The sequence below is a fragment of the Oncorhynchus clarkii genome, chromosome 6 (assembly GCF_045791955.1).
Source record: "Oncorhynchus clarkii lewisi isolate Uvic-CL-2024 chromosome 6, UVic_Ocla_1.0, whole genome shotgun sequence".
Lineage (NCBI taxonomy): Eukaryota > Metazoa > Chordata > Actinopteri > Salmoniformes > Salmonidae > Oncorhynchus > Oncorhynchus clarkii.
Window position 1 is genome coordinate 83,016,076 of NC_092152.1, and position 21,967 is coordinate 83,038,042.

The following is a 21,967-nucleotide window of genomic DNA, read 5'->3' on the forward strand; positions in this document are numbered from 1 at the left end:
CGTGATTCCGTCCTCATTCTCCGCACTGTGGATTTTATAGGGCCCTGTGAATGGTCCCACCTCAAGACCAGGATTGGAAAAATTTGGTGAATAGTCAAATGTAAAAAAACAAAGTAACCCAACATTCATTGCCTTTGTCCTCAACTCCATAAACCGTCCCTGCAACTCCATTAACAGGGACCAGGAAAGGAACCACTAAAGCTCTATCGCACACTAGTTTATACATGGCACGTCAGGGCCAGCACTTAGTGGTTGTGTGCCAAGCAGTCTGAACGGACCTGTCTTAAACTCGTATGGACACTGTCCTTTAAGAGCCATTTAGCTGCACAGTCCGTAGGAGAATTTTCCAGGAAACCAGGCTTGAGTAATCCACCTCTGGCCCCTTGTGAATAATGCACCATCAATTGAGTTGCATTAAGCAAATGAAACTGGGATTTGATCAGGGCAGATCACGAAACCTGATTGTGGCAACTTAATGGAGCACCATTTTGTGCTTGTACCGATACGCCGGGGTCTCCTGTTTCACAACGTGGAGATGGACTATTGGTAGACAATGGAGTGTGAGGGTCTCCATGTGTGGGTACCCGTGGTTTTAATCTCTGATCAGATATCTGTGTGGTGAGGATGTCGTTTATTTTCTATGTGAGTGTTTGACAACTACAGCACCCGATGTCACAATAAGTCCAAAAAGATAATCGACAACCACCCGAGCCACGGCCTATTCACCCTACTATCATCCAGAAAGCAATGTCAGTACAGGTGCCTCAAAGCTTGGACCGAGAGACTGGAAAAACAGCTTCTATCTCAAGGCCATCAGACTGTTAAATAGCCATCACAAGCCGGCCTCCACCCAGTACCCTGCCCTGAACTTACTCACTAGCCGGCTACCACCCGGTTACTCAACCCTACACCTTAGAGACTGCTGCCCTATGTACATAGACATGGAATCACTGGTCACTTTAATATTGTTTACATACTTTTTTTTTTTACCCATTTCATTTCACTGTTGACGTTGAGACTGGTGTTTTGTTGAGGACTTGTGAGGCGTCTGTTTCTCAAACTAGACACTAATGTACTCTTGCTCAGTTGTGCACCGGGGCCTCCCACTCCTCTTTCTATTCTAGTTAGAGCCAGTTTGCGCTGTTCTGTGAAGGGAGTAGTACACAGCGTTGTATGGGATCTTCAGTTTCTTGGCTATTTCTCGCATGGAATAGCCTTCATTTCTCGGAACAAGAATAGACTGAGGAGTTTCAGAAGAATGATCTTTGTCTGGCCATTTTGAGCCTGTAATTGAACCCACAAATGCTTATGCTCCAGATTCTCAGCTAGTCTGAAGAAGGCCAGTTGTATTGCTTCTTTAATCAACACAACAGTTTTCAGTGGTGCTAACATAATTGCAAAATGGTTTTCTAATTATCAATTAATTTTAAAAAGGCTATCAAGTTGGATTAGCTAACACAACATGCCACATTGTCTACACTGTATTTCTGATCAATTTGATGGTATTTTAATGGACAAAAAATTTACTTTTCTTTCAAAAACAAGGACATTTCTAAGTTCAAAATCAACATTCAGTATCTGGTGTGGTCACCAGCTGCATTAAGTACTGCAGTGCATCTCCTCCTCATGGACTGAACCAGATTTGCCAGTTCTTGTTGTGAGATGTTACCCCACTCTTCCACCAAGGCACTTGCAAGTTCCCAGACATTTCTGGGGGGAATGGCCCTAGACCTCACCCGCAGATCCAACAGGTCCCAGACGTGCTCAATGGGATTGAGATCCGGGCTCTAAACTGGCCATGGCTGAACACTGACATTCCTGTCTTGCAGGAAATTACACACATAACGAGCAGTATTGTCGTGCTTGAGGTTAATGTCAGGATGAGCCTGCAGGAAGGGTACCACATGAGGAAGAAGGATCTCTTCCCTGTATCGCACAGCGTTGATTTCCTGCAATGACAGCAAACTCAGTCCGATGATGCTGCGACACACCGCCCCAGACCATGACGGACCCTCCACCTCCAAATCGATCCCGCTCCAGAGTACAGGCCTCGGTGTAACGCTCATTCCTTTGTCGATAAATGCGAATCCGACCATCGCTCCTGGTGAGACAAAACAGCGACTTGTCAGTGAAGAGCACTTTTTGCCAGTCCTGTCTGGTCCAGCGACGGTGGGTTTGTACCCATAGGCGACGTTGTTGCCGGTGATGTCTGGTGAGGACCTTCCTTACAATAGGCCTACAAGCCCTCAGTCCAGCCTCTCTCAGCCTATTGCGGACAGTCTGAGCACTGATGGAGGGATTGTGCATGTGGTCTGCCACTGCGAGGACGATCAGCTGTCAGTCCTGTCTCTCTGTTGCGCTGTCTCTGTTGCGGCGTCTCACAGTACGGACATTGCAATTTATTTCCCTGCCCACATCTGCAGTCCTCATGCCTCCTTGTAGCAGGCCTAAGGCATGTTCACGCAGATGAGCAGGGACCCTGGGCATCTTTCTTTTGGTGTTTTTCAGAGTCAGTAGAAAGGCTCTTTAGTGTCCTAAGTTTTCATAACTGTTACCTTAATTGCCTACCGTCAGTAAGCTGTTAGTGTCTTAACGACCGTTCTACAGGTGCATGTTCATTAATTATTTATGGTTGATTGAACAAGCATGGATAAGTGTTTATACCCTTTACAATTGTTAGATTTGTTCCTTTCCAATCATCATTGGTGAAATTAGCATTTTGACTATCTTTAATTAAATAATTCAAAAACCTTTGTCAATTTCTGTCTGCATTTGCATTAAAAAACAGCAACATAGCACGAATGTTGCTGAGTAAGTTCTGGGTCAAACACCAGGTCTCAAGTTGTCTTATTAAACCGAAGTCCCGCCTTAGTGATGTCACTGACTGCATCATTACCTTTTTAATCCTGAGACCAAAACCCTGCTTCCATAGCTATACAAACACAGAGTTTCAGTGTTTATCTAAAAGCTAGGCAATAAATGTCCCCTCCCCAAAGTGGATTTATTGTGGAATGTCTGAGTAGTCTCTTATCTTCCACACTCCCCTGCAGAGTTCTGTCTCAGTCACACATTATAAGAGAGAGAAAGAGCAAACAACTGTGGAACAATTCTAAATCTATAATGAATATATATTTTGTTAATCTGTAGTCTAGGACCCTATAAAGGTAAACCCTCCCCTTGTATTATTATAACATAAGCATAATCAATTATTCTAATACATCAAACATACATCAAACATTTGTAAAGCCCCAAATCATGACCCCTAGGTGAATCCTGACACGTGAAGATCTGGGAAGTTATTTTTACGAATTATCTTTGAAAGACAGGGTTCTGAAAATGGGACGTTCCTTTTTGTGCTTGAGTTTGTGTGTGTCTCACACACTCTGACATTTCTCGTCCTAATATTTATATATTTCTTAATTCCATTCTTTTACTTTTAGATCTGTGTATATTTTTGTGAACTGTTAGATATTAATGCACTGCTGTACCTAGGAACACAAGCCTTTCACTACACCCGCAATAACATCTGATAAATATGTGTATGTGACTAATAACATCTGATAAATATGTATATGTGACCAATAACATTTGATTTTGATTTGTGTGTTCTATTTGTCTATCTTGTGGGTTGTGAAGTATGCTTCGTGTTGGTGTGTGGGTAGGTGTGAATATGTTGGCTATAACACACGACTTAAAAAGAGCACAGTCTCTCAGAAGCTCACACACATTGTCTGCCTTTGTCCTCGGTGCTCCACTTACTGAGCCGGAGTGTAACCAAGCATCTCCCTACCTCTGTGTTGGTCCCTGTCCTTACTGCTCTGCCAGTCCACTTTCATTTATCTTCTCTGTTTAAACAAGAAATTCTCCCCAAGGATGGCCTTGGGTTTTTGTTCTGCCGTGACTACAGCACAATGGCGTGAGCAGTTTCTCCCCCCCCTCCTCATCTAGCAGTACGTCTCCTCTGCATCTCTCACTCTCTCGTTCTCTCGTTCTTGTGCTGTCTCTTGTTCTCGCTCTCTCCTTACTGGAAGTCACAGCGATACTGCTAAGTGTGGAAGGAGAGAACATCTCTCCTCATGTTCCTTCCATTTCTCCTTGTTATTACTCTCCTTTCTGATGCCTCTCACTCTCCTCTCTCTCTCTCTCCCTAGGTGTTCATTTCATTATATGCCACTTCTACTTTCTTGGCTTAGTCAAATTCTGACCGTAAATGCATATTACAGGCAGGCGTCATGCTACCAGTCATATTATTCTACATGGTATTTATGGTCATTGCATGGTAGCTGCCATGTGTTGTTGCCTAACCAGTACTATCAAATCAAATCAAATCAAATGTTATTTGTCACATACACATGGTTAGCAGATGTTAATGCGAGTGTAGCGAAATGCTTGTGCTTCTAGTTCCGACAATGCAGTAATAACCAACAAGTAATCTAACTAACAATTCCAAAACTACTGTCTTGTACACAGTGTGAGGGGATAAAGAATATGTACATAAGGAAATATGAATGAGTGATGGTACAGAGCAGCATAGGCAGATACAGTAGATGGTATCGAGTACAGTATATACATATGAGATGAGTATGTAAACAAAGTGGCATAGTTAAAGTGGCTAGTGATACATGTATTACATAACATAACAATAACATATTACATACTATTTAGTGCTCTATGGATAGTGTACCATTTTAGTACCCTGTAATATGAATGAAACAGAAGGTGGATTTGACTAGAACAGAAAATCATGATGAAGAGCCATTGAGATGAATCAGGTATAAACACAGAGTTTTTTTGCCCTTCCACATTGTTTTAACTCAGGCATGGCTTGATAACAACTTACTTTTCTTAGGGAAATCAGGAGAATCCAGTGTGTGTGTGTGTGATGGCTAAATATATTTTTTTTTTGTTTGTTCTGTGCTGATGTGATTTCAGGCTTGATTAACAAGACAGATCCCATTTACCAACGTGCAAGACGTAAGACGTGTAAGACGTGCATCACCTGCCCCTCCACCTAAATGCATTTTTATTTTTTTACTGCAAACATAATCATACTTGATTTGTTCGTAAAGCCAATTAAGAAGGCATTGGAACTCTAGCTTGGAGGCCTTGTTAGCGTTGCAATCAACAACGAATGATGCTAGCTTTAAGAGAATGAGAACTGGGCCAGCTATCCTGCTATAATGAGAGTCTGGCCTTAACTAAAGTCATTACTGATAGGCACCTCTTGTTAAAATGAAAGCCCCCAGAAATCAATAGCCCATTTCAGAAAGCTCTGGCTCCAAACCACATTATCATCATGCTGGACCCTTCCCAATGCTAGTTGGTAAAGTGGCCTTGTATACTTGAGGGAAGTTGTCTAATAGATATTCATTATTTTTTGACAGCCCCTCGTCAACATGTAGGGTCTTACTGGCATCCTAATGCATAAGGGAGGTGGTCGTAGTGCTGGTGGAAATGCAGCAGAGATGTAGCCTGTCTGTACTTTCTTAGTTATTTAATTGAACCTCTTATTTAACCAGGCAAGTCAGTTAAGAACAAATTCTTATTTACAATGACGGCCTACCCATCAAACCCGGACGACGCTGGGCCAATTGTGCGCCGCCCTATGGGAGTCCCAATCACGGCCGGATGTGATGGAGCCTGGAACACAGCAACAAGGCCTGCTTTAAAGGTGATGCACACATCACTGTGACTAAACAAGCAATGTGTAGGGAATCATTGTACCATCTAATCCACTTTGAAATATATTTCAATAACCAAAAATATAGTATTTTCAGCTGTTTGAAGCTGGTGTACAAAACCCAAAGTAAACGATGGAGAAACTTACCGCTCGTTAAACTTTCAGTGAGAATGACAGATCTATAACTCGACTCTGTCAATTTGGTCGACCAAAAAGTTATATGTGGCAGCTTTAACACTACAGTAACAAGACTGATTGTGTTGGAGCCAGACAGAGCAGGGGGGGGACTGTTGGAGCCAGACAGAGCAGGGGGGTGGGGTGGGGGGAGGGACTGTTGGAGCCAGACAGAGGGGGGGGGGGGGGAACTGTTGGAGCCAGACAGAGGGGGGGGGAACTGTTGGAGCCAGACAGAGCAGGGGGGTGGGGGGGGGGACTGTTGGAGCCAGACAGAGCAGGGGGGGGGGGGGGGACTGTTGGAGCCAGACAGAGCAGGGGGGGGGGGGGGACTGTTGGAGCCAGACAGAGCAGGGGGGGGGGGGACTGTTGGAGCCAGACAGAGCAGGGGGGTGGGGTGGGGGGAGGGACTGTTGGAGCCAGACAGAGCGGGGGGGGGGGGGGGATATACATGTGCCTGAAGTGATAAACGTTTGTGGTGTGCTCTCACTACCTCCTGACGATGGTGTAATTATTCAAATGACCAACATTAAAATGTGAAACCTTGTAACTTCTTTTGAATGATAAAAATAAGCCACTGACCGGAAACAATCGTCTCAGGAACAGGAATTTACTGTAGCAGGTTGTATATGGAAAAAGTCAATCCCCTGCAGATGTATTCGTTGCTGCGTCACTCTAGATTTGTTGCATGGCTGAACTGCACCCTGTTGTTGGGTCCAGCTGGGTAGTAAATGCTGCTACCTTCACCCAACACTGTTCTGCACCACAGGTATGGAGGGCTGCATTTCACTGGGGCGGAAAATGGGTCAGTCAGGAGCTGAGCAGAATCCATTTGTGGTACTGTATGAAGCTGGAGGGAGCTTACTTATTCTCTCACCCATTTCCTATAGACGAGGAGAGACTCGCACTCTCTCACACCTCAACTGCAACTTTGCATCTTATAAAGGGGTGAATATATCACTCCATTAATTAGGTCGTCACAGCCAGAGGGACCCGAGGGCTCAGCCGTAAGGTTTTGGGAGCGTTTCTACCCGATGCGCCCTGGTATCCATGGAAAAGTTATTTAGCGAAGGCCCCTTGGAGCATAATGCATTAAACATGGGTCTCCTTTCATCTCTGTCCCTACTTTAACCCTGCCTAATCACTCTGGGACCAACTCAAAGCTTTCCCCATCCACTGAGAGACTCCTCCACAACAGACTTGGTCAGAGTGGAGATGTCAAGTGGACTCATTTGTTTACATTTCTTGTTCAAAAGGCAACTCTTTGGCGTATAAATGCAATTCACGGAACAATAAGTGGTTTATTTTGACGTGATGATGTCAGGTCCTCTTTATGAGTTGTGTTTCTATATTAGAAGGGAGGCGTTGTGTTTCTATATTAGAAGGGAGGCGTTGCGTTTCTATATTAGAAGGGAGGCGTTGCGTTTCTATATTAGAAGGGAGGCGTTGCGTTTCTATATTAGAAGGGAGGCGTTGCGTTTCTATATTAGAAGGGAGGCGTTGCGTTTCTATATTAGAAGGGAGGCGTTGCGTTTCTATATTAGAAGGGAGGCGTTGCGTTTCTATATTAGAAGGGAGGCGTTGCGTTTCTATATTAGAAGGGAGGCGTTGCGTTTCTATATTAGAAGGGAGGCGTTGCGTTTCTATATTAGAAGGGAGGCGTTGCGTTTCTATATTAGAAGGGAGGCGTTGCGTTTCTATATTAGAAGGGAGGCGTTGCGTTTCTATATTAGATGGGAGGCGTTGCGTTTCTATATTAGATGGGAGGCGTTGCGTTTCTGTATTAGAAGGGAGGCGTTGCGTTTCTGTATTAGAAGGGAGGCGTTGCGTTTCTCTATTAGAAGGGAGGCGTTGCGTTTCTATATTAGAAGGGAGGCGTTGCGTTTCTATATTAGAAGGGAGGCGTTGCGTTTCTATATTAGAAGGGAGGCGTTGCGTTTCTATATTAGAAGGGAGGCGTTGCGTTTCTATATTAGAAGGGAGGCGTTGCGTTTCTATATTAGAAGGGAGGCGTTGCGTTTCTATATTAGAAGGGAGGCGTTGCGTTTCTATATTAGATGGGAGGCGTTGCGTTTCTATATTAGATGGGAGGCGTTGCGTTTCTGTATTAGAAGGGAGGCGTTGCGTTTCTGTATTAGAAGGGAGGCGTTGCGTTTCTGTATTAGAAGGGAGGCGTTGCGTTTCTGTATTAGAAGGGAGGCGTTGCGTTTCTGTATTAGAAGGGAGGCGTTGCGTTTCTGTATTAGAAGGGAGGCGTTGCGTTTCTGTATTAGAAGGGAGGCGTTGCGTTTCTGTATTAGAAGGGAGGCGTTGCGTTTCTGTATTAGAAGGGAGGCGTTGCGTTTCTGTATTAGAAGGGAGGCGTTGCGTTTCTGTATTAGAAGGGAGGCGTTGCGTTTCTGTATTAGAAGGGAGGCGTTGCGTTTCTGTATTAGAAGGGAGGCGTTGCGTTTCTATATTAGAAGGGAGGCGTTGCGTTTCTATATTAGAAGGGAGGCGTTGCGTTTCTATATTAGAAGGGAGGCGTTGCGTTTCTATATTAGAAGGGAGGCGTTGCGTTTCTATATTAGAAGGGAGGCGTTGCGTTTCTATATTAGAAGGGAGGCGTTGCGTTTCTATATTAGAAGGGAGGCGTTGCGTTTCTATATTAGAAGGGAGGCGTTGCGTTTCTATATTAGAAGGGAGGCGTTGCGTTTCTATATTAGAAGGGAGGCGTTGCGTTTCTATATTAGAAGGGAGGCGTTGCGTTTCTATATTAGAAGGGAGGCGTTGCGTTTCTATATTAGAAGGGAGGCGTTGCGTTTCTATATTAGAAGGGAGGCGTTGCGTTTCTATATTAGAAGGGAGGCGTTGCGTTTCTATATTAGAAGGGAGGCGTTGCGTTTCTATATTAGAAGGGAGGCGTTGCGTTTCTATATTAGAAGGGAGGCGTTGCGTTTCTGTATTAGAAGGGAGGCGTTGCGTTTCTGTATTAGAAGGGAGGCGTTGCGTTTCTGTATTAGAAGGGAGGCGTTGCGTTTCTGTATTAGAAGGGAGGCGTTGCGTTTCTGTATTAGAAGGGAGGCGTTGCGTTTCTGTATTAGAAGGGAGGCGTTGCGTTTCTGTATTAGAAGGGAGGCGTTGCGTTTCTGTATTAGAAGGGAGGCGTTGCGTTTCTGTATTAGAAGGGAGGCGTTGCGTTTCTGTATTAGAAGGGAGGCGTTGCGTTTCTGTATTAGAAGGGAGGCGTTGCGTTTCTGTATTAGAAGGGAGGCGTTGCGTTTCTGTATTAGAAGGGAGGCGTTGCGTTTCTGTATTAGAAGGGAGGCGTTGCGTTTCTGTATTAGAAGGGAGGCGTTGCGTTTCTGTATTAGAAGGGAGGCGTTGCGTTTCTGTATTAGAAGGGAGGCGTTGCGTTTCTGTATTAGAAGGGAGGCGTTGCGTTTCTGTATTAGAAGGGAGGCGTTGCGTTTCTGTATTAGAAGGGAGGCGTTGCGTTTCTGTATTAGAAGGGAGGCGTTGCGTTTCTGTATTAGAAGGGAGGCGTTGCGTTTCTGTATTAGAAGGGAGGCGTTGCGTTTCTGTATTAGAAGGGAGGCGTTGCGTTTCTCTATTAGAAGGGAGGCGTTGCGTTTCTCTATTAGAAGGGAGGCGTTGCGTTTCTCTATTAGAAGGGAGGCGTTGCGTTTCTCTATTAGAAGGGAGGCGTTGCGTTTCTCTATTAGAAGGGAGGCGTTGCGTTTCTCTATTAGAAGGGAGGCGTTGCGTTTCTCTATTAGAAGGGAGGCGTTGCGTTTCTCTATTAGAAGGGAGGCGTTGCGTTTCTCTATTAGAAGGGAGGCGTTGCGTTTCTCTATTAGAAGGGAGGCGTTGCGTTTCTCTATTAGAAGGGAGGCGTTGCGTTTCTCTATTAGAAGGGAGGCGTTGCGTTTCTCTATTAGAAGGGAGGCGTTGCGTTTCTCTATTAGAAGGGAGGCGTTGCGTTTCTCTATTAGAAGGGAGGCGTTGCGTTTCTCTATTAGAAGGGAGGCGTTGCGTTTCTCTATTAGAAGGGAGGCGTTGCGTTTCTCTATTAGAAGGGAGGCGTTGCGTTTCTCTATTAGAAGGGAGGCGTTGCGTTTCTCTATTAGAAGGGAGGCGTTGCGTTTCTCTATTAGAAGGGAGGCGTTGCGTTTCTCTATTAGAAGGGAGGCGTTGCGTTTCTCTATTAGAAGGGAGGCGTTGCGTTTCTCTATTAGAAGGGAGGCGTTGCGTTTCTATATTAGAAGGGAGGCGTTGCGTTTCTATATTAGAAGGGAGGCGTTGCGTTTCTATATTAGAAGGGAGGCGTTGCGTTTCTATATTAGAAGGGAGGCGTTGCGTTTCTATATTAGAAGGGAGGCGTAGGCATACAGTTTTTGACTTATTAGAATGTATATCAGCAGTGTTTTCTGTCAGTACATGGAGGAAGTAGCCAGCCAGAGAGTTCCGGTCTGGGGGTGGGCATACCCCCCAGGTATTTTTGTTTTGCAGAACAAGCTCTATTTTGGTGGCCTCTGGTACATTCTGTCTATATTCCATCTGAAATACACAAATTATTGAATACGTTAATGACTTTACCTTCCAGATTGGTAAAATTCGATTTTGAATTAAGCAGAGACTCATGACTTTACAATTAACATTTCTTAAAATGGATAAATTCAGCGTGCTAGTTGTTTTGGATTTTGCCATTGGGTGGATTTTGCCATAGGGTGGATTTTGCCATAAGGTGGAGGCAAATGTTTGCAGTTTTTATATGATAACTGATGATAAATGGGCCCCAACCCAGTCAGTAATTCGACCATGCTTACTACAAGTTTAGATAGTTAGTCTAGCGGCCAGAATTTCGGTATTGCGCCTATTATTCAATAAGGTTCTTGTGTGAAATTGGTCCGTGGGCCTAGAAAAGGGGGGTGGCCCGCGGGAATGATTTTAACATTAAACAGGTCTTGAGGTTAGTCATATTTAGTTTTACTGCAACATGAATTGTCACAATGATGTTTGTTCTTCAAATAATTTATTTGATTGGCTCTGCTGCTTTGGACACTTGACCAATGTCATTTTGCATTTTGGGTGAACTGTCCCTTTAACAGGTATGTCAAACTCGTTCCACGGCGAGCCGAGTGTCTGCCGGTTTTTGCTCCTCCCTTGAGCTTGATTTGATGAATTAAGGTCACTAATTTAGATAGGAACTTCTCACAGCTGGTTGTCTAGGGCTTAATTGAAAGCAAAAAGCTACAACCTGCAGACACTAGGCCCTCCATGGAATGAGTTTGACACCCCTGCTTTAACAGTTTGGCCTGTCAATCAATCACTGTGGGAGGGATTGTCAAGGAAGGGGGCAGGATGTTTGAGTCAGTTCGTAGGGTTTCAGACCTGTCAATCAATCACGGTGGGTAGGACTTTGAGGAAAGGCGGTAGATTAGTAATCTTGTCAGAAACGAGTGTAGTCTACTCTTAATTTAGTTTTATTGTGGAAAAAAGGAGAGAAAAAATGATGTCATGCGAACATGGATTCCCTGTTGAGAAACAATATAGAATTGCAGAGAAATGGGTTTAAAATAACATTTAAAAACATGTTAGGGGGAGGACACCCAGACTCCCTGCCAGTTTGTGCACCCCCACTTTTATACAAAGTCAGGTGCACATGAAAAGACCTACAAGTGTGCTTTGAAGCAGGTGTTTAACGTGTGCTTTGATACACAGAAAGCCGCAGTTGGCAACTCGTTGGTGGACACTAATCAAATCAGTAGGCCTCTATCAATATTTTAAATAACACCATACCAAGTACCATGACATTAGCTTTTATAACCTTCAATCTGTTTTATTTGATCATATTTATCATGTTTTCTCTACTACCTATTGTTCCTGCAGTGAGGATTCAACATGTTTTCATCATTTATCTGCAGTAGTAGCCTACCGGTATGCAAATTAGAGAGCTGGTTTACTTGTCCTGATTTGATACCATGGAATTATAAATAGCAAAGTATGGTTTCTAAATGGCAAAGGGATCTAGAAGATTGACTTTATTCAATCAGTTCGACACCTTTTAATAAACTGTTCCATACTTGCTGTTTGGTCGTCAATCAAAGCACAGTAGAAAGTCTATGGTCCGGGACTCTCTGGCTGGCTATAGTAGGCCTATGGAACACGCAAAAGAAAATAAATGAATATGCCACAAAACAATCACACGGGTACCCAGTGGTGGGACAGACAGCAGACTGACAATCCAGCAGTGTCCCTGTCATCTCTGGCTTTGTGACTGACAGGCGCCTGTCCTATAAATAGATCACTAGAAGATTCATGTCGTTCATTCGAGTGGGAGAAGGCTCTACTGACTTTTCTGACTAGCGGATTTAAACTTTTTAAATGAAAAGAAGCCTAGTTAATTAATGAAGTGGAAAAAGTAGCCGGCTGACAAAGCAGTTTATCGGCTATTTCTCCGATGGTCGGAGCTTATGGAAAACTCTTATCAGGTGACTGAGTTGCTGCTGAAGTTGAATCTTTAGGAATGAAGTTCTAGCAGGGTGCGTGTCATTACTGGAGAGAGAAGCTTCTCTCCTCAACCCATAGAGCTTTTCTTCATCACTTTCTAGTCTCTTGTGTTCTCACGGTCTTTCTCTTCCCCCAGTGTCTCTCACTCACTCACTCACTCACTCACTCACTCACTCACTCACTTACTCACACACACTCTCTCTCTAATGATGTATATGAATCTCTTCATCCAGAGGAGAGGAGTGAGTGTGTGTGGATGGGGCTCAGGACTCTCTGAATAGAATCTAGGCCAGACACTGTCGCCAAACCTAAGACTTAATTTAACTCCTGCAGCGTGTAGCAATCCCATGCCATGGTGCTTACAGCTGCTGCTGCCACGCGGCCCAAGTGTAAATGAAGTTTTAAGTGAGAATGGCTTGCATCATCTTTAAAGTCAACACAGCTCAGGAAGATCTAAGCAATAGTCAAACCATTATAAGCCATTTTCACACCAAAAATGATCTATTTTCTTTGGAGAGTCTTCATTGTATCCTTTCAACATCAGACATGTCTCTTTCTTTACCCAGCAGCCCCTGAGAAATAATGGATGTGCACGCTGAGTGTTTGTGTGAGATAGATGGAGGGCGACCTGGCAACTGACTAGGTTTTGTATGGAGAATTGAAGGCAGGCTAATGAATACTGAACACTATGCTCCCAAATTCATGAAACGTCACAACCTCAACTATTCCATTATTAATAATCCTGAACTCTGCCGTCCTTTTGTCTGGTCTTGCCGGTTTATACTTGATACTTAACTGTCTTTCTCTCCTCATCTCTTGTCCTTAATCTGCTCTGAACTGAGGACAGCGGAAGGCAATATGGTGGATCCCTCTTTTTTTACATTGGGTGCAAATGAAGGAAAGTAGATGTGAGGAAGCTTCTTTAAACTATTGACACCCATTGGTCCAGTGTTGTTGCACAAGAAAAAACAATGCAAACTGATTCACACCCCTTCACTGCTTAATGCAGAATATTCACCCCCACCACCACCAAAACACTATGGGCTAGCCTAACGCTAGCCGCAAATGTGATTGTCATGCTGTCTCTGTCATGAGCTCTTTAGGTAAACTATCTATTCATCAGGGTGCCACCCGCCAGGCAGCCCAGGCTATTTCTAGTGGGACGAGGAGGCTAGCCTCCGGGTACCTGACGTTGGAAATAGATTAGCTTGAATTTCACCTCACGGTCTTGTCTGTCTCTCTGATCACTTAATGTGGCCATTTTTCCTTTCTCTCTGTGTGCTTGCCGATTTCTCCGTCTTTGTTTCTAAAATAGGCCGTGTCTTGCTTCACTTTGTCCCCCCCCCCCCCTCGCTCTTTACATCTGTCTACCTCTGTCAGTGGCTCTCTGCATTGCTCTCCCTTCTCTTTATAGGACTCTGTCCTTTTCTTTGTCCTCCCAGCTATGTAGCTCAGCTCTGTCTGCCGCCGCGCCCTGTCTGCCGCCGCGCCCTGTCTGCCGCCGCGCTCTTCTCACGGTTTCTAATTTAAAGATGAAGTTTGAAATGCATAAATAATATATAAGTAATATTAAACTTTATTTGTCACTTATAGACCTTACCGTGAAATGCTTACTTACAAGCCCTTCACCAACAGTGCAGTTCAAGAAGAGTTAAGAAAATATTTACCAAATAAACTAAAGTAAAAAAATCGTAAAGTATCATATCAATAACGAGGCTTTATACAGGGGGTACATTATCCGTGTCGTCGTTCAGCCACAACTCGGTGAAACATAAGATATTACAGTTCTTAACTTCATTGGGATAGGGGGAAGTATTTTCACGTCCGGATGAAAAGCGGGCCCAAAGTAAACTGCCTGTTTCTCAGGCCCAGAAGCTAGGATATGCATATAATTGGTAGATTTAGATAGAAAACACTCTAAAGTTTCTAAAACGTTTAAAATTATATCTGTGAGTATAACAGAACTTATTTGGCAGGTGAAACCCCAAGAACAAACCGTCCAAGAAAAAAAAAAGAGGTCACTGTTTCTATGGGAAACTATATTTATGAGGAACCTGGTTGCAGTTCCTATGGCTTCCACTAGATGTCAACAGTCTTTAGAAATTGGTTGATGTTTTTCTTTTGAGAAATTAAGAAGTAGGGCTGTTCTTTGAGCGTCAAGCGAAGTGGACTCTTCTGTTTAGTGCGCGTGACCAGGAGCTCGTTCCACGTTGTTTTTATCTGCTATTGAACACAGAATATTCCATTTATATTTTATCTATTTTTTACGTTTTAGGATATCTAAGGTTGGATTAGGAACTTTGTTTGAAATGTTTGGACCAAGTTTACTTATGAGATACTTTGTTGTCATGTTGGGCGAGTTGGAACCGGTGTATTTCTGAATCAAACGCGCCAAATAAATGGACATATAAATAAGGAGGGGATATAAATAAGGAATTTATCAAACAAAAGGACCATTTGTGATGTTTCTGGGACGTTTTGGAGTGCCAACAGAAGAAGATCTTAAAAGATAAGGCATTTTTTATATCGCAATTTCTGACTTTCGTGTCGCACCTGCCTGGTTGAAATGGTTATCATGTGTTCGTATGCGGGGCGCTGTCCCCGCTTTCGCCGTAAAGCCTTTTTGAAATCTGACATGGCGGCTGGATTAACAACAAGTTAAGCTTTATTTTGATGTATTACACTTGTGATTTTATGAAAGTTAAATACTTATGGTAATTTCATTTGAATTTGTTGCTCTGCAATTTCACCGAATGTTGTCGCTAGCGTCCCACTGATCCGAAGGAAGTTCATGTCCCGTTGGTAGGATAATCGTAATCGTAGGTCATCGATTTTATTTTCCAATGATTGCATGTTAGCAAGTAGAATTGATGTCAGTGGGAGTTTACTCTCTCGCCTACGGATTCTCAGAAGGCAGTCTGATCTGCGTCCTTTCCCTCCGTCTTTTCTTCACCCAAATGACGGGGATCTGGGCCTGTTCCCGGGAGAGCAGCATGTCTTTCTCGTTGGACTCTTTAAAAGAAAAAGATTCTTCCAGTTCGTGGTGTGTAATCCCAGTTCTGATGTCCAGAAGTTATTTTTGGTCAAAAGAGACGGTAGCAGCAACATTATGTACAGAATAAGTTACAAACAACGCAAAAAAAACTAACATAATAGCACAACAGTAACTAATTGCAACTGATATCGAAATTATATCACACAGTGTATCAAGAATGAAGTGTCTCTGAAAACAAGACAGTAATTATTCAGTGGCGTCCTGGGTACTCATGCTCAGGAATTAACTTTAAACACAGGTGATGTCACTTCTTTGTGATGCTAGTGCCTCAACTGACCATGTTTTCATGTGTAATCACTGTTTCATTATGTAACCTCTCTCCCTGTCCCCCAGGCGTGCCCCTCTCCACCCAGTGGGGTCCCCAGGGCTACTTCTATGCCATCCAGATCGCCCAGTACGGTCTGAGCCACTACAGCAAGAACCTGACGGAGCGGCCACCCCATGTGGAGCTGTACGACGCGGCCGAGGAGAAGGACAACCGCGCGGGCTCACCCAGCGGGCCCTGGACGGTCCCCAAGGGCTGCAGCCTCACACGGCTCCACGACAAGGGCCGTGCCACCACCGTGCGCCAGTTCAGTGCCCCAGGTAGGATGGCAGCGGCACATGTATGTCTGTCGTACGGGGAGGTAGATGGAAATAGAAACACACAAGAATATTATTCTATCTTTGTGGTGGACAGAATGCAGTGGTTGAAAATGAGGCTGGAATGTTCTGCTCCATTCAGTTCTGTCCTCACCTCAATCTCTGTAGAGCTTTCTTAGACCTTGATCATTATTACATCATCAACCTCTCCTTGATCGCTCTTTTGTCTTTGTCTTTCTCGCTCTCTCAACTTTGTCTGGCCATTTTTCTTCTCTGCTCCATCTTTTTTGAAGGCTATTCCTCTCTTCTTATCTTTCTTAGTCCCCGTAGAATTGCGCAGGTTAATGTTTTTTTTCCTCATGAATCTTGCTATTGAGGCAGCTCTGCACAGCCACAAAGTCATTATTTGAACCTTAACCCACTGCTAACCCAATTTTGACTTTTCAGCTGGCCTATCTAAAGGGAAGTTGCTCAGTTCTGTCTCCAGGACAAGACTCATGACGTCAACCTACTAGAATGAACTCCCACAATCCCTCTCTCTCTCTCTGGGTATCTGACAAGCGGATAAATTAGTTTCATTTGATTGGAAGCTTGTGGCCTACATATCCCATACAGAGCAGATTGTGGTCACTACTGTATGTCTCAGTCGTCAATGGCAGAGAGGCGCCTGGATTCTGGGCGCTGATGCCCGTTCTTTTGTTGATCCTCCTGTAATGCAGTTTTCCCCCTGCAGCAGATCGAACCCCATTAACATTAGCAGGGCCACTCTATAAGGAGACAGTGGGGTAATTGTTGTCACTAGCTAAGCTCCATATGGCTAGAGCTGTGGTCTATGAATGTGTGAGTGCCTGTGTGTTTCGATAGGCCTAAATAGGTGTGTGTGTGTGTGTGTGTGTGTGTTTTGAGAGACTAAACAAGTCTGTGAGAACACAATTGAGAACCTGGGTTTGTATTTGTGTGTGTTGTCACGAACCGACTCAAAGTGCATAACAAAAAAGGAGACAACGTTGAGATAAATAAATATATTTTGTTATTCCTTAACTAAAGTAAACTAAATATAATTAACAATGGTGTGTGTAGTCAGTAATCAGTAGTGTGAGTGGTTGCGTGCATAAATGTGATGTGAGGGGTGTTGAAAGGTGCCAACGCAAACAATCAAAAACAGCCACAAAAATACCACAACTAAAATCTGTGTCTGCATGGAGAGAGTCTCCTCAATGAATGGGGAAGAGGTGCATTTATCCTGGGACACACCCGAGCCCAGGTGTGTCCCATTTCACTGACGACCCTCCCGGCTCTGCCCACTAACATCCTATTAAGGAATACAAGAGCAAAGCGAAAGAATTCGGCAGACAGAGTAGGAGGGTCGTCAGTGTGTCACAATACCTGCATTTTAATTTAGATACCAGGTTTAGTATCACAATGTTCGATACCAAAACGATACCACAGCAAAAACAGAAGGCGTATTAGCCAAAACCTCAGAATGGCACTTGATCCAGACAGATGAACTCAGGTACTGCTCTGTTCAATTGCCGGTTATCTTTTGAGTTAAATACATTTGAAATGTTTTACGTCAGACTTCTTCAGATACAGCCAAGTATGTATTAATGAACCAATTAAACAATCTAACTACATAACAACATCATGGTAATACCTTTTTTGAATGGTAAATCTCTATTGAAAAACTGTGTAAATCAAGATGTAGCCTAGGCCTATGCACAATACAGGTGAATGCATATTCAATAGGAGTGTGTGCATGCGTTGAGTCATTCAGCTTGTTTTGGCTGATTTCATGGGGTACAGATGACAATCTATTTCCCTTCCAAGTGACACTTATGTTACTGTACTGATCAACAACATTTGCATAGAAGTAGCTTATTTTATAACATTGCCACTGTCTCTTTAACTAGTAATGAAGTCGTTCACGAACCAAGAGGGGTCCGGCCTGTCGGAGCCCTCAATTCTCTGAGGCAATAAATCTTTGACAGAGAGAGAGACATGAGGGAAACCGATAAAGTGAATTAATTATGTTTTTGGTGGAAAGTTAGCCTACAAAGCTGGGAGCTACCGGTATCTTCTTGCATTGTAAAGTATTTTAGTCTGTATGGACATTGTTTTGCGAACAGTAATTAACAGTTTCAACTTTTCTACATGCCGTGTCACATTATTCAAGTGTTAACTTCTGTGCAGCATGAATGAGGAGCTAAAATAATTCAGCCCAGACTCCCAGTGCAGGCTAACAGTGAGTGTGTGGAGCTAACATGATGCAGCCCAGACTCTCAGTGCAGGCTAACAGTGAGTATGTGCAGCTAACATGATGCAGCCCAGACTCCCAGTGCAGGCTAACAGTGAGTGTGTGGAGCTAACATGATGCAGCCCAGACTCCCAGTGCAGGCTAACAGTGAGTGTGTGTGGAGCTAACATGATGCAGCCCAGACTCCCAGTACAGGCTAACAGTGAGTGTGTGTGGAGCTAACATGATGCACCCCAGACTCCCAGTGCAGGCTAACAGTGAGTATGTGGAGCTAACATGCTCTTCTGCTCAACAAAATTCAATTATTAACACACCCATAGTATAAACCAGCCTTTAGTCTTGATGTCTTTGATTGTTTAGTACATGTGAACCCTTAAAGAGATGGTGGGGCTAAAGCTTAGTGTGAACGATGCTGAATGGGTGTAGACAAAGATGAGCTCTCCCGGAGGTGTACCAAAACATTCAAGACATTTTGTCAAAAGTGAGGTTACACGTTTATCAATTTTCAAAGCATAATTACAGAGAGAGAGACATGAAGGAAACCGATAAAGTGAATTAATTATGTTTTTGGTGGAAAGTTAGCCTACAAAGCTGGGAGCTACCGGTATCTTCTTGCATTGTAAAGTATTTTAGTCTGTATGGACATTGTTTTGCGAACAGTAATTAACAGTTTCAACTTTTCTACATGCCGTGTCACATTATTCAAGTGTTAACTTCTGTGCAGCATGAATGAGGAGCTAAAATAATTCAGCCCAGACTCCCAGTGCAGGCTAACAGTGAGTGTGTGGAGCTAACATGATGCAGCCCAGACTCTCAGTGCAGGCTAACAGTGAGTATGTGCAGCTAACATGATGCAGCCCAGACTCCCAGTGCAGGCTAACAGTGAGTGTGTGGAGCTAACATGATGCATCCCAGACTCCCAGTGCAGGCTAACAGTGAGTGTGTGGAGCTAACATGATGCAGGCCAGACTCCCAGTGCAGGCTAACAGTGAGTGTGTGTGGAGCTAACATGATGCAGCCCAGACTCCCAGTGCAGGCTAACAGTGAGTGTGTGGAGCTAACATGATGCAGCCCAGACTCCCAGTGCAGGCTAACAGTGAGTGTGTGTGGAGCTAACATGATGCAGCCCAGACTCCCAGTGCAGGCTAACAGTGAGTGTGTGTGGAGCTAACATGATGCAGCCCAGACTCCCAGTGCAGGCTAACAGTGAGTGTGTGTGTGGAGCTAACATGATGCAGCCCAGACTCCCAGTGCAGGCTAACAGTGAGTGTGTGGAGCTAACATGATGCAGCCCAGACTCCCAGTGCAGGCTAACAGTGAGTGTGTGGAGCTAACATGATGCAGCCCAGACTCCCAGTGCAGGCTAACAGTGAGTATGTGGAGCTAACATGATGCAGCCCAGACTCCCAGTGCAGGCTAACAGTGAGTGTGTGTGGAGCTAACATGATGCAGCCCAGACTCCCAGTACAGGCTAACAGTGAGTGTGTGTGGAGCTAACATGATGCACCCCAGACTCCCAGTGCAGGCTAACAGTGAGTATGTGGAGCTAACATGCTCTTCTGCTCAACAAAATTCAATTATTAACACACCCATAGTATAAACCAGCCTTTAGTCTTGATGTCTTTGATTGTTTAGTACATGTGAATCCTTAAAGAGATGGTGGGGCTAAAGCTTAGTGTGAACGATGCTGAATGGGTGTAGACAAAGATGAGCTCTCCCGGAGGTGTACCAAAACATTCAAGACATTTTGTCAAAAGTGAGGTTACACGTTTATCAATTTTCAAAGCATAATTACTTTCCCATTGTTCTGTAGTGTATGATAATACCATTTTGTAGCTCTGAGTCTCTACTTTTATCCAATGTAATATATATATACACTGCTCAAAAAAATAAAGGGAACACTTAAACAACACAATGTAACTCCAAGTCAATCACACTTCTGTGAAATCAAACTGTCCACTTACGAAGCAACACTGATTGACAATAAATTTCCCATGCTGTTGTGCAAATGGAATAGACAACAGGTGGAAATTATAGGCAATTAGCAAGACACCCCCAATAAAGGAGTGGTTCTGCAGGTGACCACAGACCACTTCTGAGTTCCTATGCTTTCTGGCTGATGTTTTGGTCACTTTTGAATGCTGGCGGTGCCTACACTCTAGTGGTAGCATGAGACGCAGTCTACAACCCACACAAGTGGCTCAGGTAGTGCAGCTCATCCAGGATGGAACATCATTGCGAGCTGTGGCAAGAAGGTTTGCTGTGTCTGTCAGTGTAGTGTCCAGAGCATGGAGGCGCTACCAGGAGACGTGGAGGAGGCCGTATGAGGGCAACAAACCAGCAGCAGGACCGCTACCTCCGCCTTTGTGCAAGGAGGAGCAGGATGAGCACTGCCAGAGCCCTGCAAAATGACCTCCAGCAGGCCTCAAATGTGCATGTGTCTGCTCAAACGGTCAGAAACAGACTCTGAGGGCCCGACGTCATGCATCATGTTAGCTCCACACACACACTCACTGTTAGCCTGCACTGGGAGTCTGGGCTGCATCATGTTAGCTCCACACACACTCACTGTTAGCCTGCACTGGGAGTCTGGGCTGCATCATGTTAGCTCCACACACACTCACTGTTAGCCTGCACTGGGAGTCTGGGCTGCATCATGTTAGCTCCACACACTCACTGTTAGCCTGCACTGGGAGTCTGGGCTGCATCATGTTAGCTCCACACACACTCACTGTTAGCCTGCACTGGGAGTCTGGCCTGCATCATGTTAGCTCCACACACTGATTGATGCTATGGACTGGCCCGCCCGTTCCCCAGACCTGAATCCTATTGAGCACATCTGGGACATCATGTCTCGCTCCATCCACCAACGCCACGTTGCACCACAGACTGTCCAGGAGTTGGCGGATGCTTTAGTCCAGGTCTGGGAGGAGATCCCTCAGGAGACCATCCGCCACCTCATCAGGAGCATGCCCAGGCGTTGTAGGCACTTAGAGGCACTTAGAGGCCACACACACTACTGAGCCTAATTTTGACTTGTTTTAAGGACATTACATCAAAGTTGGATCAGCCTGTAGTGTGGTTTTCCACTTTAATTTTGAGTGGGACTCCAAATCCAGACCTCCATGGGTTGATACATTTGATTTCCATTGATAATTTTTGTGTGATTTTGTTGTCAGCACATTCAACTATGTAAAGAAAAAAGTATTTAATAAGAATATTTCATTCATTCAGATCTAGGATGTGTTATTTTAGTGTTCCCTTTATTTTTTTTAACAGTGTGTGTATATATATATGTGGTGTGTGTGTGTGTGTCGCTCAGGGTAGAATACTTATTGACCAAAATTACAACTTTAGATTTTTATTCATTTGTAAATATTTGTAAAAACATAATTCCACTGACATTATGGGGTTCTGTGTGTAGATCCGTGACACACAATCTCAATTGAATCCATTTTAAAATCCGTCTAACTCAACATAATGTGGAAGTCCAGGTGTGTGAATGAAGGCAATGTATGTATTAGTGCACCTGTGCTGCAGACAACCTGGCATATTGTGTCTCTCTCAACCCCGGTGATGTGCATCAGCAGACAACCTATAGCATAGTGTCTCTCTCAACCCCGGTGATGAGCAGCATCAGACAACCTAGCATAGTGTCTCTCTCAACCCCGGTGATGAGCATCAGACAACCTAGCATAGTGTCTCTCTCAACCCCGGTGATGAGCAGCAT

General features: G+C 44.2%; 1 protein-coding gene across 1 annotated transcript in view; it reads left to right on the forward strand.

Moving 5' to 3' along the window:
- Nucleotides 1–21,967, forward strand: part of LOC139411735 (glucuronic acid epimerase b) — an 86,144-nt gene that overhangs the window by 55,364 nt on the left and 8,813 nt on the right. The window contains exon 4 of the mRNA XM_071158418.1: nt 15,735–15,986. Coding sequence (XP_071014519.1) covers nt 15,735–15,986 — 252 coding nt within the window. The remainder of the gene's footprint in view (nt 1–15,734; nt 15,987–21,967) is intronic.